This window comes from Brachyhypopomus gauderio, chromosome 18 (genome assembly GCF_052324685.1).
Source record: "Brachyhypopomus gauderio isolate BG-103 chromosome 18, BGAUD_0.2, whole genome shotgun sequence".
Classification (NCBI taxonomy): domain Eukaryota; kingdom Metazoa; phylum Chordata; class Actinopteri; order Gymnotiformes; family Hypopomidae; genus Brachyhypopomus; species Brachyhypopomus gauderio.
In genome coordinates, this window is record NC_135228.1 from 2,380,974 (window position 1) to 2,398,736 (window position 17,763).

Genomic DNA, 17,763 nt, shown 5'->3' on the forward strand with positions numbered 1-17,763 from the left:
TAATTATTGTGCATATTTGTGCATTGTGCATATTTATGTGCATATTTATATATCTATAAAATTGAAATGTGTAGCTAAAATGAAGGTTCGCACGTGTCTCTGTCTTCTCAGTGCCATCTCAGCCCTCTGGTGGCAACTCTTAAGGACTTATGAGTCCTCTGGAGCAGTCTTAACTTTTCGGGAGAGTAAGAGTGATTCTTATAATTGAGAGTTTTGATAACTGGCACTTACACTTAACTCTGTGAGTAGGAGCAAATCTAAGAATGTTTCAGCACTTAAGTCCAAAATTCCACTCTAAGAAGTTTGATAAATACGGGCCCAGGTCTTTAGGGAGTGACGTGTGAGTTGTCGTTGTGTGGGCGTCTCCCCAGAGGATCTGGACTGGCCTACCATGACAGAATATCATTAAGGCAGTTCAAAGCAAAAATGCTTCCATGTCAGGTTGCATAGTGTTGTATTTGAACTCGCATATTTATGTAGGAAAACATGCCCTGACATGCCAAAACAAAAGGGAAAACTGGAGCAGGGAGGCTGAGAGAATACTGACAAAGGTTGAGTATAGACCCAGTAAAGTATGAAAGGAATGAGAAACAAATGGAAAGGAAATGAATGAGAAATGAAAGGAAATTTTAAAAATTAAAAAAATCTAAAATGTATCAGTGATTTGTTTAAAAGGGAGCAAAGTAAATTCATACAAGCATGGAGGAAAAGACAGCAAAAACAGACTTTAAAAATGATCTTCCTCTCTGCAGGATGTCTAACTGCAGTATTCCAGATGAAGGGTGTGCTGCTCTGTGTTCAGCTCTGAGGTCAAACCCCTCAACACACCTGAGAGAGCTGAATCTGAACAACAATGAGCCAGGACATACAGGAGTGAAGCAGCTCTCTGCTCTACTGGAGGATCCACATTGTAAACTGGAGAAACTACAGTGAGTTACTGACTTACTGTCTCTTTACACACACACACACACACACAGACAATATCCTCTCTTTCTCTCTGACATAGATACACAGGCAGTATTTTTTCAGATACACACAAACTTGCTAAATCTCTCTTTATAAAAAAATCTAAATTGTGAGTGTGTATAATCAACCAAAAGTGTGTATAGGTGCATATACAGTTGGCTAAAATATGTTTTGAACATGTGACCAAATGTAAATATATTTTTAAAGGTGCTAATGACATAAAATTCTCACCATGTGTCTAATCCATCTAATCCACAACCCCATCCAATAACAACCCATCTGTCCAATGAAATCAAATATAGACGTCCATACATTATGGGTTGGTTCAATCCAAACTGAAGCACTATAAAAAAAGATGTCACGTCTGGCTCCACCCTTACCTATCAGCCTAGCACTCTTGTTCCTTTAGCTCCGCCTTTGTTTTCATTGACATAGTTTCTTCGGTTTGTTCAAGGCTCATTTATTGTCTCCAGCTGTTTTGTAGTTTATTAGTATCCGTATCGATGCTCCATGTTCCCTATCTCCCATGTGATGTTTCAATGTTTCTCTGCCAGTTCGTATGTTGGCACATTTCCTATGCTTTAGTATTTTGTACATTTGGTTTTGCTCACTTTTTTAGGTTTGTTGCACTTGTGAGACAATGTTTGTGTTTATGCTGTTGAGATTAGACTAGATATTACTAAGGATAGGGATTCCAATCTAACGATCTGTAAAACCGGTGAGCTCTCAAGACTTTCGCAACCTTATTGTTTCCAAACATACTGATGGCATTTGTTACAGAAGAATTTCTAATCTACTGAAGGTTTCAGTGTGCATTGTTGGGGCCATAATGTCAAAAGAACATAATGTTACCATAAACTGGCCACAACCAGGTGTTCCCTGCAAGATTACAAACAGGGGACTGAAAAAACAGAAGAGTTCTCCAGGAGCCAAGGACCAGTAGTGAAGAACTATAGAAAGGTACAATTATTTAAAAGAAAACAATAAATAATTAACTCCGCTTTCATGTCCTGTATTCATGTGGAGCCAGTCGGCCAACCGACACCCTGACTGGGTGCCAACTATGCCACCTAGGCAATAGATAAATGCACAAATATTGCCTGCTCAGGCTCAAAGTTTAGAAGCCCCACTCTCAGCAGATGAACTGAAGGATGCGATGTCTTCTTTGCAAAAAGGAAAGTCTCCTGGCCTTGACGGTCTTCCCCCAGAGCTGCTTTTGGAGCTATGGGATTTGATTGGCCCAGTCTTCATAGAGTCTATTAAGTAGGTGAAAACAACACGGCGCTAGTAGGAGGTGGTGAAAGCGGTCAGATGACCGGCCCTCCGCGCTTCTAGGTATAAGTATGTAAATGAGGCGTGGCGCTTCTAGTGTTAAAGCATCTGTCAACTCCTGGACAGTCTGTGGTGCAATGTAGCATTGGTGGATGGAACGAGACATGATGTCCCAGATTTGCTCGATTTGGATTTAGGTCTGGGGAACAGGCAGGCCAGTAAATAACATTAATGCCTTCATCATGCAGGAACTGCTGACACACTTCAGCCACTTGAAGCCTTGCATTGTCATGCATCAGAAGGAACCCAGGGCACACTGCACCAGCCTATGGTCTCACAATGAGTCTGAGGATCTTATCACGATACCTAATTGACAGTTAGGGTACCTCTGTCCTAAACCGGTCATGCTGGAGGATGTTGCAGGCAGCAGAACATTCTCCACATTATCTATAAACTCTGTCATGTGCTAAAGTCAAGACAAGTTAAATTTATTTATATAGCGCTTTTACAACACATGTTGTCACCAAGCAGCTTTACAGTTGATCCCTAATGAGAAAGCCAGAGGCACAGTGTCAAGGAAAAGCTCCATATAAAGGTGGGGATTAAGAAGAAACCTCAGGAGGACCAAAACTCAAAAGGGAACCCATTCTCCATTGGGCGGACAGCTAGAAGAAGTCCGTATTTGTAGTCCAAATGCAGTTCTATAGATATAGTTGTAGTTCTAGTTCCCAGGCCAAGTAGTCACAGTCCCTTTAGTGCAGATGGTGAGCCTCCGGTAGGAGTTGGCATCAGCGCATCCACTTGCAACAATGTCACATCCAACCCCAGCATCAGCACATCCACTGGCAAGCCAGACCATCTGCTAGGTGCTTGTATGGAATCGTCTTAGGTAGAGGTATGCAAAAAAGATATACAGTTCAGGTTGAGTATGTGGACATCAATTTAAACAACCATTGATTTAAACATACATAGCTCACGTGCCAGTGATTAGCATGTGGCTCCGACAGGCTAATCTATAGCAGCATAACTAAAGGGAGGGGTTCAGAGGTGACCACAGGCATGAGGGCTCACTGAGACATTGCTTTCCAGTCAAGTCATTGTCACAACTAGAGTGATGCTGGATGACACAGCTGGATGACAGCATCAACATCTCAGATTACCAGTAGTCTCAACGTCTGGGGCCCCCCGAGCCCCACACGTTCACAAGGGGAATATTAACTGTAGGCTTGATTAAATAGGTGAGTCTTAAATCTAGATTTAAAGATTGGAACTGTGTCAGAATCTTGAATTGGAGCTGGATGGCTATTCCATAATTGAGGGGCTTTAAAGGAGAAAGATCTGCCTCCGGGTGTAGTCATACTAATTTTTGGAATTAAGAGAAATCCTGCATTTTGGGAGAGCGCAAAAGGATAGAGGGGTTAAAATATGCTATGAGTTCACTCAGATATTGTGGAGCAAGACCATTTAACACCTTATAGGTCAACAAAAGAATTTTGAATTCAATTCAATATTTAATCGGAAGCCAGTGTAACACCAAGAGAGTAGGACTAATATGATCGAATTTTCTAGCCTTGGTTAGGACTCTAGCTGCAGCATTATGTACAAGTTGTAGTTTCTTTATGGACTATTTAGAGCAGGGATGTCCAAACTATGGCCCGCGGGCCAAATGTAGTCCAATGTCCAGTTTTCATTGGCCCGCAGAAAATTCTGAAAATACAATTGAATATGGCCCGCACAAGAAGCTGTTGCACTTCTCAGTTTCAACACTAGAAAGAGCCAGTAGCCAGTTATATCACAATGGTGCAACCTTGTCTAAAGTTGTACGAGGAGAAGTCTCGATGTGCTCGGTAAAACGCTCTAGTCCTTCCAGAGCTACAGGTGGATCATTGTTTGTCAGATTCAGTAAAATATCAGTGAGCGTGGCTATGGTACTAAATGTTATAGTTCATTAAATTTGGTAGCGGGGCGGCCAATGAATACCGTCACTCGTACGTTATGAGGCTGTGGTCAGAAATGGCCTCGCTCTGAGGAAGTTCTGCTAAACTGGATATGTTAATACAAAATGATAAGACCAAGTCTAAAGTATAACTACATTTATGCGTAGGAATCACCACATTCTGAGTGATACCTATTGAATCAAGAATTACTTGAAAGTTTATGCCAAAAGAGTCATGTAGAGCAGTGAAAGTGGGTCACGGACACGTTCTGGGTGGGTTGCGGACAGCTTGTAAAAAAAAATGTAATAGGCTACTTTTCTAATTGTGTACTCGTCTTTTATCTTGAAAAAAGATAGAGGCACATGGCAGGGCTCCAGATTGCGACTAAAATGGTCGCAATCACGACCATAAATATTAATTTGCGAGTAATATAATTATATCACTCACCAGTGGCAACAGGTAATACAACAGCATTATTTTTTTTTGTCATTGGAAAAATGTCCACCATTTTCTTTTGAGTTTGTATTTTAAGTCAATCGATATGCTGTAGCTCCCACTCACATGTTCCATCTCTGGCCATCAAAACATGCTGAAACTTTAGCACTAAGCGTTAGCTTGTTGAAAATAGCAAAGACAAAAATATCGGATTTTTTCACACAGTCTACATCTTTGTCAGACCATAAGAGGACACATTCCTTTATAACTGTACATAGTTTTAAGTTAATTTTAATGGGATCAAAAGTCACTCATATTCATAATAAGAAACTTGGTAAAGTTCGTTTCATGTTCACATATTCGGAATTCTTTCTTCAATACCTTTAATTTAAAAGTGCCAAAACATGCAAATTCTTATTTCTCGCAACTAAGATGAACATCTACATCTTTGTTTACATCAGGAATAGATGTAATTTTAAAAACGTTATTTTAAATATACTCCTGTTACCATTGCAACGTCTAAGGCACTGTCTACAAATGACCTTAACATGGACACCTTAACTTAAGTGGCGGTCGTAAAGGCCCCAGAGCACTGTGCATTTTTTGCAATAATGAACATACCTATAGCCAGAGGTAGACGGAACGGGGCCAAAGCATATCACAGTGTCTGACATTGTCCCCGCTAACTCACACACCTCTTTAACATTATCAATAGTAATCTCTGACTGCCTCAACCCCACATCATTGGTGCCGACATGTATAACTATCTTGGAGTATTTATGTTTAATAATAATAATAATAATAATCTTTATTTGTATAGCACCTTTCATACATACATGTAACTCAAAGTGCTTTACAGTATAAATAAAAGAAACATTAAAAGGAGATAAGACAAAGACAAAAAGACAAAAAGAAAATGTTAAAAGAAATTAAAGATAAAAATATTAAAATAACATAAAAGTAAAAAGTGAAGTAAGATAATAAAAAGTAAAGTAAATAAGATAAAACTATTAAGATAGAGTTTCTTAACTAAAAGCGGATCTAAACAGGAATGTTTTGAGACTGCTCTTAAAACTATGCAGGGATGAAATGCCTCTGAGCTCTTCAGGAAGAGAATTCCAGAGCTTTGGGCCATAGTGGCTAAAAGCACCCTCGCCAATCTTTAATCGGCTTTTAGGAATCACCAGTAGATTACTGTTTGAAGACCTGAGAGACCTGACTGGAACATATCTAACAATCATTTCACTTAGGTAAAGAGGGGCAAGACCATGAAGACATTTAAAAACCATGACTAGAACCTTAAAATCTATTCTAAAGCTGACAGGTAACCAGTGCAGTGAGTGGAGTGCAGGTGTAATATGATCTCTCTTTCTCCTGCGGGTCAAAACCCTTGCAGCCGCGTTCTGAACTCGCTGTAGGTGCGAAATAGAGCTCTTTGGAAGAGCAGATAGAACAGCGTTACAATAATCTAGCCTTGATGTGATAAATGCATGGACAAGTTTTTCACTGTCAGCAGGAGAGAGCATATCTCGGACCTTAGCGATGTTTCGAAGATGAAAGTAAGCTGTCTTGCATGTAGTCATGATGTGTGATTTGAAGCTGAGCTCATTATCAAAGGTGACGCCCAGGTTCTTAACACATTTAACACCCAGGTTCTTAACACACGTTTAGCCAGCACCTTTAGGATAGCCCTGATGTCAGGCGGTCTAGCCCCCGGGATTTACTTGACTATGGCTGCTGGTGTCTCTACAGGGGTCACTGCATTCACATGTCAGAGCTGTGAGTCTCCTATAACCAGAGCTCTTTTAACAGGTCGCTAGGGTTAGGGTGTATCACTGAGTGGGGCAAACCTGTTTGACACATGAACCTGAGTCAGTGCTCAGCCCTATGGCTATGCTGCTGAGACATCACCCATTCGCCCCACTGTGAGGGCGAATGTCAGTTTGAACCTGCTCTCATCCGTGAAAAGCACAGGGCGCCAATGGTGAATCTGCCAATCCTGGTGTTCTCTGGCAAATGCCAATCATTGAGCTATAAGCACAAGCCCCACTTGTGGATGTCGGGCCCTCATACTGTCCTCATGGAGTCTGATTTTGAAAGAGCAGAAACATGGATATTAGTGGCCTGCTGGAGGTCATTTTGTAGGGCTCTGGCACTGCTCCTCCTGTTCCTCCTTGCACAAAGGAGGAGGTAGTGGTCCTGCTGCTGGGTTGTTGCCCTCCTACGGCTCCCTCCATGTCTCCTGGTGTACTGGCCTGTCTCCTGGTATCTGCTCCGTGCTCTGGACACTGTGCTGACAGACACAGCAAACCTTCTTGCCATAGCTCACATTGATGTGCCATCCTGGATGAGCTGCACTACTTGAGCTTCTGTGGGTTGTAGTGAGCCGATCTGCTATCCAGCTCTGGAACTCTCTGCCACCCAACACAAGTAATATAAACTCACTTTCACAATTCAAGTCTGCACTCAAAACCCACATGTTTAAGATTGCCTTTTCCATCTGATTGACTCAATGTAATTGTCTTAGCCACCTGTTTTGAGGTTGTCTATTGTTAAAATTGTATATATTTGTAAGGTGTTCTTGAGTGACAGGTGCCTTTGAAATAAAATGTATTAATATTTAGATGAGACTGAAATACCTGGAGAATATTTTTTGGTCAGATGAGACCAAAATTGATATCTTTGGATGCCATAATACACACCATGTTTCGAGATCAAAAGGCACTGCATATCACCTGAAATCACCACACCACTGCATATCACCCCACAAACACCATACGAACAGTGAGGTTTGGAGGTGGGATTCATAGAATAGAAGAAAGGACGAATGGAAAAATGTACCGAGACATTCTTGAAAATATCTGCTGCCATCTACCAGGAAAATTAAGATGAAATGAAAATTTCTATGAAAAATTCTATTCTATGAATCCCACCTCCAAACCTCACTGCAGTGGTGTGGTGATTTCAGGTGATATGCAGTGCCTTTTGATCTCGAAACATGGTGTGTGGACATTTCAGAAAGACAATGACCCCAAACTCACAGCCATGGAAACTCTCAGCTGGGTTCAGAAAAAGAAAATAAAGTTGCTAGAATGTTTAGAGTTCATAGAAGGTGCCCACAGAACCTTTAGGATTTGAAGAGTGTTTTGTGGAAGAATGGGCCAAACTCACAACTGAGCAATGCATGCGACTCACCACACAAGAGGCATCTTGAAGCTGTCACAATCAAAGACTTTTGTAAGAAGCATTAAATACATTTCAGTAAGCATGTTCAATCCCTTTTTCCTGTGTGGTTTATCATTATTACACATAATTGATGGACACCTGTGTTTTATTTCTTTGCATGTGTGGATTGGATGGGTTATTGCCAACATCTGGTGAGAAATTAATATCAATAGCATCTTTAAAAATCTATTTTCTTAGGAAATTGGTGGTGACATATACATTTTTTTACCTGCTGTATGCCTGAATAGGTGCATGTGTGTGGGAGAGACATGTGGGTACTGAGTTGTAAGTTTGAGTTTTTCCTCCTCCTCTCTACAGTCTGTCTGGCTGCAATATTGCTGAGGAAGGCTGTGTTGCTCTGGCTTCAGCTCTGAGGTCAAACCCCTCATCACACCTGAGAGAACTGAATCTGAACTACAATGAACCAGGAGACTCGGGAGTGAAGCAGCTCTCTGTTATACTGAAGGATCCACACTGTACACTGGAGAAACTACAGTGAGTTCCTGACTTACTGGCTCTTTACACACACACACACACACACACACACACACACACACACACACACACACACACATTCTACATATGTAAGGCATTAATGAGTTTTAAATTATTATGTTGGCTTGACAAAGCCAACATTCTGTTATCCGATTTCTTTTTATTATGTTGGCTTGACAAAGCCAACATTCTGTTCTCCCTATTCTTTTTATTATTATTATTATTATTCTTCTACAGCAAATTTCGACACTTTTCACAGGTCGCAATTTTTTAGCTAGAACCTTGAAATTTGGCAGGATCGCAGATCTCATACGGGAATAGTGTGCTTGTGCTTTTGGGACATATTGGACATACGGTGTCCGCAGGACAAGTCCTCAAAGTGGACTTTTCCCCATAGGGAATGAATGGCGGAATGTTCAGAAATGTCCCCAGTTAGAGTGTGCTGTCATGAAAAATCATCAAAAATCTCCTGGATAAACAGCTGTAAATTCCTTGCACTTTCATCTAGAAACTCCATTTAAATTTTAAATGGGAGAGAAACTTGTCCTTTCTGTTAAACCAAGATATCTAATCATTTGATCAATTACTTTTAGAGTTATGAGCATTTGTTTGGCATTAGACACAAAAAACGGCCCCATTAACTCCCATGTTAATTTCTCAACATCAGAATTGGATTTTCACAATTTGCCTCTATATTTAACTTGTCATAAATCAGACAATATTGGGTCAAACAACACACAAATTACATCAAAATGATCCGCCAGGGGTCCTCTCTCAGACAATATCTTCAGTTAAGCAATAAGTTAAACAGGTACCGAACTACAACCGTTTGTTCGGAGGGTGCAAATCACATTCTAGAGTGGCAGAGACAGTGTCAGTTAAGGGATTTTTCACAATTTGCCTCTGTTTTTAACTTGTCATAAATCAGACAATATTGGGTCAAACAACACACAAATTACATCAAAATGATCAGCCAGGGGTCCTCTCTCATACAATATTTTCGGTTAAGCGATAAGTTAAACAGGTCCCGAACTACAACCGTTTGTTCGGAGGGTGCAAATCACATTAAACAAGGCTTCTCAACTCAGACAAGCAGAGATAGTGACAGTTATTTTGAATGTCTCTCCCCCTCCCCCCACACACGCACGTCCACATACAAACATGTTCCTCATACCCACTCCACACAGACACACACAGCCTTCAACATCATTTAGCAGGATGTCAACATTTAAACAACCTTTAACAATATTTAACATTGATAACATTAAAACAACATTTAACATTATTTAGCAGGTTATCAACATTTAAACAACCTTTAACATCATTTAGCAGGTTATCAACATTTAAACAACCTTTAACATCATTTAGCAGGTGATCAACCTTTAACATCATTTAGCAGGTGATCAACATTTAAACAACCTTTAACATCATTTTAACATTAATAACATTAAAACAACCTTTAACATTAGGTCAACATTCAAAACAGCCTTTTTAGCTGCTTTGTCAAGCCAACATAAAGTTTGTTCCACGAACTTTGCCTCTCTAGTTATGTTGGCTTGACAAAGCCAACATTCTGTTCTCCTTATTCTTCTTATTTTTATTATTATTATTCTTCTATTCCAATTTTCGGTCGTTTTCACAGGTCACAATTTTTGAGCTAGAACCTTGAAATTTGGCATGTTCGCAGATCTCATTTGGAAGAAGTGTGCTTGTGCTTTTGGGACATATTGGACATACGGTGTCCGCAGGACAAGTCCTCAAAGTGGACTTTTCCCCATAGGGAATGAATGGCGGAATGTTCAGAAATGTCCCCAGTTAGAGTGTGCTGTCATGAAAAATCATCAAAAATCTCCTGGATAAACAGCTGTAAATTCCTTCCACTTTCATCTAGAAACTCCATTTAAATTTTAAATGGGAGAGAAACTTGTCCTTTCTGTTAAACCAAGATATCTAATCATTTGATCAATTACTTTTAGAGTTATGAGCATTTGTTTGGCATTAGACACAAAAAACGGCCCCATTAACTCCCATGTTAATTTCTCAACATCAGAATTGGATTTTCACAATTTGCCTCTATATTTAACTTGTCATAAATCAGACAATATTGGGTCAAACAACACACAAATTACATCAAAATGATCCCCCAGGGGTCCTCTCTCAGACAATATCTTCAGTTAAGCAATAAGTTAAACAGGTACCGAACTACAACCGTTTGTTCGGAGGGTGCAAATCACATTCTAGAGTGGCAGAGACAGTGTCAGTTAAGGGATTTTTCACAATTTGCCTCTGTTTTTAACTTGTCATAAATCAGTCAATATTGGGTCAAACAACACACAAATTACATCAAAATGATCAGCCAGGGGTCCTCTCTCATACAATATTTTCGGTTAAGCGATAAGTTAAACAGGTCCCGAACTACAACCGTTTGTTCGGAGGGTGCAAATCACATTAAACAAGGCTTCTCAACTCAGACAAGCAGAGATAAGCCCTATCCGGACGGGATTAGTTTTTCAGGGGGACGTCTGTGAAAAATATTTCACCCTTGTACTCAGTGATAAAACTCTTGCATCCGGACAGCAATTGAAAAAACAGGAGGACCCGTGAGTTTTTGGCTTTCTCGGTCACATGACATCGCCTTGTCACGTGATAGCATGTTTAATAATGTCACACTGCCAACTCTGATGATTCCTTTTTAACTTTTAACTTTACTACTGTTCAGTTCAGCATTTAAGATCTCCGTTTAAGTTAAGCTATTTTGTTAAACCAATACAGAAAACACATTATAAAAAATCGCTAATTAATGTAAATAGCTAAATAAATCCGTTAAATAAAATAAAATAAATCCATTAAAAAATCCAGTAAATCCATTTTCGCTCGCCGCTGTCTTTACGTGGATCTCCGTGAAAACGCGCGCCCAACGTGTAACTACGGTGCGTGGCAGTGGACATATAGCTGTTTTATTAAACGCGAGGTGATGTCTGCATGTATAAACTCAGACATGTGCATCCGGACGGGACTAAAATTACCAGACGACCACGGAGTACAGCGAAAAACAGTAGGTAATTCCGCCTGTAATTTTCTCTGAGGACGTCTGAGAAAAACACGGACATGCTCGTTCCGGACGGGATTAAAATCACAGAGGACCCCCCGTAAAAGAGAAAATTACCCCAGGACCCCCTGAGAAACTAATCCCGTCCGGATAGGGCTATAGTGACAGTTATTTTGAATGTCTCTCCCCCTCCCCCCACACACGCACGTCCACATACAAACATGTTCCTCATACCCACTCCACACAGACACACACAGCCTTCAACATCATTTAGCAGGATGTCAACATTTAAACAGCCTTTAACATCATTTAACATTGATAACATTAAAACAACCTTTAACATCATTTAACATTGATAACATTAAAACAACCTTTAACATTATTTAGCAGGTTATCAACATTTAAACAACCTTTAACATCATTTACCAGGTTTTCAGCATTTAAACTGCCTTCAACATCATTTAGCAGTTTGTCAACATTTAAACAACCTTTAACATCATTTAGCAGGTTATCAACATTTAAACAGCCTTCAACATCATTTAACAGTGATAACATTAAAACAACCTTTAACATCCTTTAACAAGTTATCAACATTTAAACAACCTTTAATATCATTTAGGAGATTATCAACATTTAAACAGCCTTCAACATCATTTAACAACAACCTTTAACATTAGGTCAATGGAGCAGATGGAGCAGAGGGGCAGATGGAGCAGATGGAGCAGAGGGGCAGATGGGGCAGAGGGGTGAAGGGGCAGAGGGGCTGATGGGGCAAAGGGGCAGATGGAGCAGATGGGGCAGGGGGGCAGATGGAGCAGAGGGGCAAATGGAGCAGAGGGGCAGATGGGCAGCAGTGATAACATTTAAACAACCGTTAACATTATTTAACAGGTTTATCAACATTTAAACAGCCTTTAACATTCTTTAGCAAGTTATCAACATTAAAACAACCTTTAACATCATTTAGCAGGTTATCAACATTTAAACAGCCTTCATCATCATTTAGCAAGATGTCAACATTAAAACAACCTTTAACATTATTTAGCAGGTTATCAACATTTAAACAACCTTTAACATTATTTAGCAGGTTATCAACATTTAAACAACCTTTAACATGATTTAGCAGGTTATCAACATTTAAACAACCTTTAACATCATTTTAACATTAATAACATTAAAACAACCTTTAACATTAGGTCATCAAACATTCAAAACAGCCTTTTTAGCTGCTTTGTCAAGCCAACATAAAGTTTGTTCACGAACTTTGCCTTTCTAGTTATGTTGGCTTGACAAAGCCAACATTCTGTTATCCGATTTCTTCTTTTTATTATTATTATTATTATTATTATTATTATTATTATTATTATTCTATTTCGATTTTCGGTCGTTTTCACAGGTCACAGTTTTTAAGCTAGAACCTTGAAATTTGGCATGTTCGCAGATCTCATTTGGAAGAAGTGTGCTTGTGCTTTTGGGACATATTGGACATACGGTGTCCGCAGGACAAGTCCTCAAAGTGGACATTTCCCCATAGGGAATGAATGGCGGAATGTTCAGAAATGTCCCCAGTTAGAGTGTGCTGTCATGAAAAATCATCAAAAATCTCCTGGATAAACAGCTGTAAATTCCTTCAACTTTCATCTAGAAGCTCCATTTAAATTTTAAATGGGAGAGAAACTTGTCCTTTCTGATAAACCAAGATATCTAATCATTTGATCAATTACTTTTAGAGTTATGAGCATTTGTTTGGCATTAGACACAAAAAACTGCCCCATTAACTCCCATGTTAATTTCTCAAAATCAGAATTGGATTTTCACAATTTGCCTCTATATTTAACTTGTCATAAATCAGACAATATTGGGTCAAACAACACACAAATTACATCAAAATGATCCGCCAGGGGTCCTCTCTCATACAATATCTTCAGTTAAGCAATAAGTTAAACAGGTCCCGAACTACAACCGTTTGTTCGGAGGGTGCAAATCACATTCTAGAGTGGCAGAGACAGTGTGTCAGTTAAGGGATTTTTCACAATTTGCCTCTGTATTTAACTTGTCATAAATCAGACAATATTGGGTCAAACAACACACAAATTACATCAAAATGATCAGCCAGGGGTCCTCTCTCATACAATATTTTCGGTTAAGCGATAAGTTAAACAGGTCCCGAACTACAACCGTTTGTTCGGAGGGTGCAAATCACATTAAACAAGCAGAGATAGTGACAGTTATTTTGAATGTCTCTCCTCCTCCCCCCACACACGCACGTCCACATACATACATGTTCCTCATACCCATTCCACACAGACACACACAGCCTTCAACATCATTTAGCAGGATGTCAACATTAAAACAACCTTTAACATTATTTAGCAGGTTATCAACATTTAAACAACCTTTAACATCATTTAGCAGGTTTTCAACATTTAAACTGCCTTCAACATCATTTAGCAGGATGTCAACATTTAAACAACCTTTAACATCATTTAGCAGGTTATCAACATTTAAACAGCCTTCAACATCATTTAACAGTGATAACATTAAAACAACCTTTAACATCCTTTAACAAGTTATCAACATTTAAACAACCTTTAATATCATTTAGGAGATTATCAACATTTAAACAGTCTTCAACATCATTTAACAACAACCTTTAACATTAGGTCAATGGAGCAGATGGAGCAGAGGGGCAGATGGAGCAGAGGGGCAGCTGGGGCAGAGGGGCGAAGGGGCAGATGGAGCAGAGGGGCAGAGGGGCGAAGGGGCAGATGGAGTAGAGGGGGCAGATAGAGCAGAGGGGCAGATGGGGCAGAGGGGTGAAGGGGCAGAGGGGCTGATGGGGCAAAGGGGCAGATGGAGCAGATGGAGCAGAGGGGCAGATGGGCAGCAGTGATAACATTTAAACAACCTTTAACATTATTTAACAGGTTTATCAACATTTAAACAACCTTTAACATCATTTAGCAGATAATCAACATTTAAACAACCTTCAACATCATTTAGCAGGATGTCAACATTTAAACAACCTTTAACATCATTTAACATTGATAACATTAAAACAACCTTTAACATTATTTAGCAGGTTATCAACATTTAAACAACCTTTAACATCATTTTAACATTAATAACATTAAAACAACCTTTAACATTAGGTCATCAACATTCATAACAGCCTTTTTAGCTGCTTTGTCAAGCCAACATAAAGTTTGTTCACGAACTTTGCCCCTCTAGTATTATATTGTACTTCTTCCATTCAGATTTTCGGTCATTTTCACAGGTCACAGTTTTTGAGCTAGAACCTTGAAAATTTGCAGGTTCGCAGATCTCATTGGGAAGAAGTGTGCTTGTGCTTTTGGGACATGTGGGACATACGGTGTCCTCAGGACGAGTCCTCAAAGTGGACATTTCCCCCATAGGGAGTGAATGGCGGCATGTTCAGAAATGTCCCCAGTTAGAGTGTGCTGTCATGAAAAATCATCAAAAATCTCCTGGATAAACTGCTGTAAAATCCTGAAACGTTCACCTAGAAGCTCCATTTAAATTTTAAATGGGAGAGAAACTTGTCCTCTCTGGCACGCCGAGATATCTAATCATTTGATGAATTAGTTTTAGAGTTATGAGCATTTGTTTGGCACCAGACACAGAAAACTGCCCCATTGGCCCCCATATAAATGTATGAGAATCAGAATCAGCTTTGTTGAGATTTTTGTGTGTTTTTAACTTGCCATAAATCAGTCATTTTAGGGTCAAACCACACCAAAATATATCAAAATCATCAGCAAGGGGTCCTCTCTCACACAATCTCTTCGGTGAAGCGATAAGTTAAATGGGTCCCGAACTACGACCGTTTGTTCGGAGGGTGCAAATCACATAAAACAAGGCTTCCCCACACAGAGTGGCAGTTATTTTTGAATGTCTCTCCCCCTCCCCCACACACGCACGCGCACACACCTGCATCTCTCTCATACCCACTCCACACAGTCAAACACATATACACCACAGACACACACACACATACATACATGCAGATGGGGCAGATGGAGTAGAGGGGGCAGATGGAGCAGAGGGGGCAGATGGAGCAGAGGGGCAGATGAGGGTGAGGGGCAAATGGGGCAGATAGAGCAGATGGAGCAGAGGGGGAGATGGAGCAGAGGGGCGAAGGGGCAGATGGAGCAGAGGGGCAGATGGAGCAGAGGGGCAGATGGAGCAGAGGGGCTGATGGGGCAAAGGGGCAGATGGAGCAGAGGGGCAGAAGGAGCCGAGGGGGAGATGGAGCAGAGGGGCGAAGGGGCAGATGGAGCAGAGGGGCAGATGGAGCAGAGGGGCAGATGGAGCAGAGGGGCAGCTGGGGCAGAGGGGCAGATAGAGCAGAGGGGCAGATGGAGCAGAGGGGTGAAGGGGCTGATGGGGCAGAGGGGCTGATGGGGCAAAGGGGCAGATGGAGCAGATGGGGCAGGGGGGCAGATGGAGCAGAGGGGCAGATGGGCAGCAGTGATAACATTTAAACAACCTTTAACATTATTTAACAGGTTTATCAACATTTAAACAACCTTTAACATTCTTTAGCAAGTTATCAACATTTAAACAACCTTTAACATCATTTAGCAGATAATCAACATTTAAACAACCTTCAACATCATTTAGCAGGATGTGAACATTTAAATAACCTTTAACATCATTTAACATTGATAACATTAAAACAACCTTCAACATTATTTAGCAGGTTATCAACATTTAAACAACCTTTAACATCATTTTAACATTAATAACATTAAAACAACCTTTAACATTAGGTCATCAAACATTCAAAACAGCCTTTTTAGCTGCTTTGTCAAGCCAACATAAAGTTTGTTCACGAACTTTGCCTTTCTAGTTTTTATTATTATTCTTCTATTTCGATTTTCGGTCGTTTTCACAGGTCACAGTTTTTAAGCTAGAACCTTGAAATTTGGCATGTTCGCAGATCTCATTTGGAAGAAGTGTGCTTGTGCTTTTGGGACATATTGGACATACGGTGTCCGCAGGACAAGTCCTCAAAGTGGACATTTCCCCATAGGGAATGAATGGCGGAATGTTCAGAAATGTCCCCAGTTAGAGTGTGCTGTCATGAAAAATCATCAAAAATCTCCTGGATAAACAGCTGTAAATTCCTTCCACTTTCATCTAGAAGCTCCATTTAAATTTTAAATGGGAGAGAAACTTGTCCTTTCTGTTAAACCAAGATATCTAATCATTTGATCAATTACTTTTAGAGTTATGAGCATTTGTTTGGCATTAGACACAAAAAACTGCCCCATTAACTCCCATGTTAATTTCTCAACATCAGAATTGGATTTTCACAATTTGCCTCTATATTTAACTTGTCATAAATCAGACAATATTGGGTCAAACAACACACAAATTACATCAAAATGATCCGCCAGGGGTCCTCTCTCATACAATATTTTCGGTTAAGCGATAAGTTAAACAGGTCCCGAACTACAACCGTTTGTTCGGAGGGTGCAAATCACATTCTAGAGTAGCAGAGACAGTGTGTCAGTTAAGGGATTTTTCACAATTTGCCTCTGTTTTTAACTTGTCATAAATCAGACAATATTGGGTCAAACAACACACAAATTACATCAAAATGATCAGCCAGGGGTCCTCTCTCATACAATATTTTCGGTTAAGCGATAAGTTAAACAGGTCCCGAACTACAACCGTTTGTTCGGAGGGTGCAAATCACATTAAACAAGGCTTGTCCACTCAGACAAGCAGAGATAGTGACAGTTATTTTGAATGTCTCTCCCCCTCCCCCCGCACACGCACGTCCACATACATACATGTCTCTCATACCCATTCCACAGACACACACAGCCTTCAACATCATTTAGCAGGATGTCAACATTTAAACAACCTTTAACATCATTTAACATTGATAATATTAAAACAACCCTTAACATCATTTAACATTGATAACATTAAAACAATCTTTAACATTATTTAGCAGGTTATCAACATTTAAACAACCTTTAACATCATTTAGCAGGTTTTCAACATTTAAACTGCCTTCAACATCATTTAGCAGGATGTCAACATTTAAACAACCTTTAACATCATTTAGCAGGTTATCAACATTTAAACAGCCTTCAACATCATTTAGCAGGATGTCAACATTCAAACAATCTTTAACATCATTTAACAGTGATAACATTAAAACAACATTTAACATTATTTAGCAGGTTATCAACCTTTAAACAACCTTTAACATTATTTAGCAGGTTATCAACATTTAAACAACCCTTAATATCATTTAGCAGATTATCAACATTTAAACAGCCTTCAACATCATTTAACAACAGCCTTTAACATTAGGTCAATGGAGCAGATGGAGCAGAGGTGCAG

The 17,763-nt window shown here is 39.8% G+C and overlaps 1 protein-coding gene across 6 annotated transcripts in view; it reads left to right on the forward strand.

Moving 5' to 3' along the window:
- LOC143481733 (NACHT, LRR and PYD domains-containing protein 3-like) overlaps positions 1 to 17,763 on the forward strand; it is a 77,431-nt gene that overhangs the window by 35,609 nt on the left and 24,059 nt on the right. For all 6 annotated transcript variants that reach the window (XM_076979842.1, XM_076979839.1, XM_076979840.1 and 3 more), the window contains 2 exons: positions 753 to 929; positions 8,154 to 8,330. In XM_076979842.1, the coding sequence (XP_076835957.1) occupies positions 753 to 929; positions 8,154 to 8,330 (354 nt within the window). The remainder of the gene's footprint in view (positions 1 to 752; positions 930 to 8,153; positions 8,331 to 17,763) is intronic.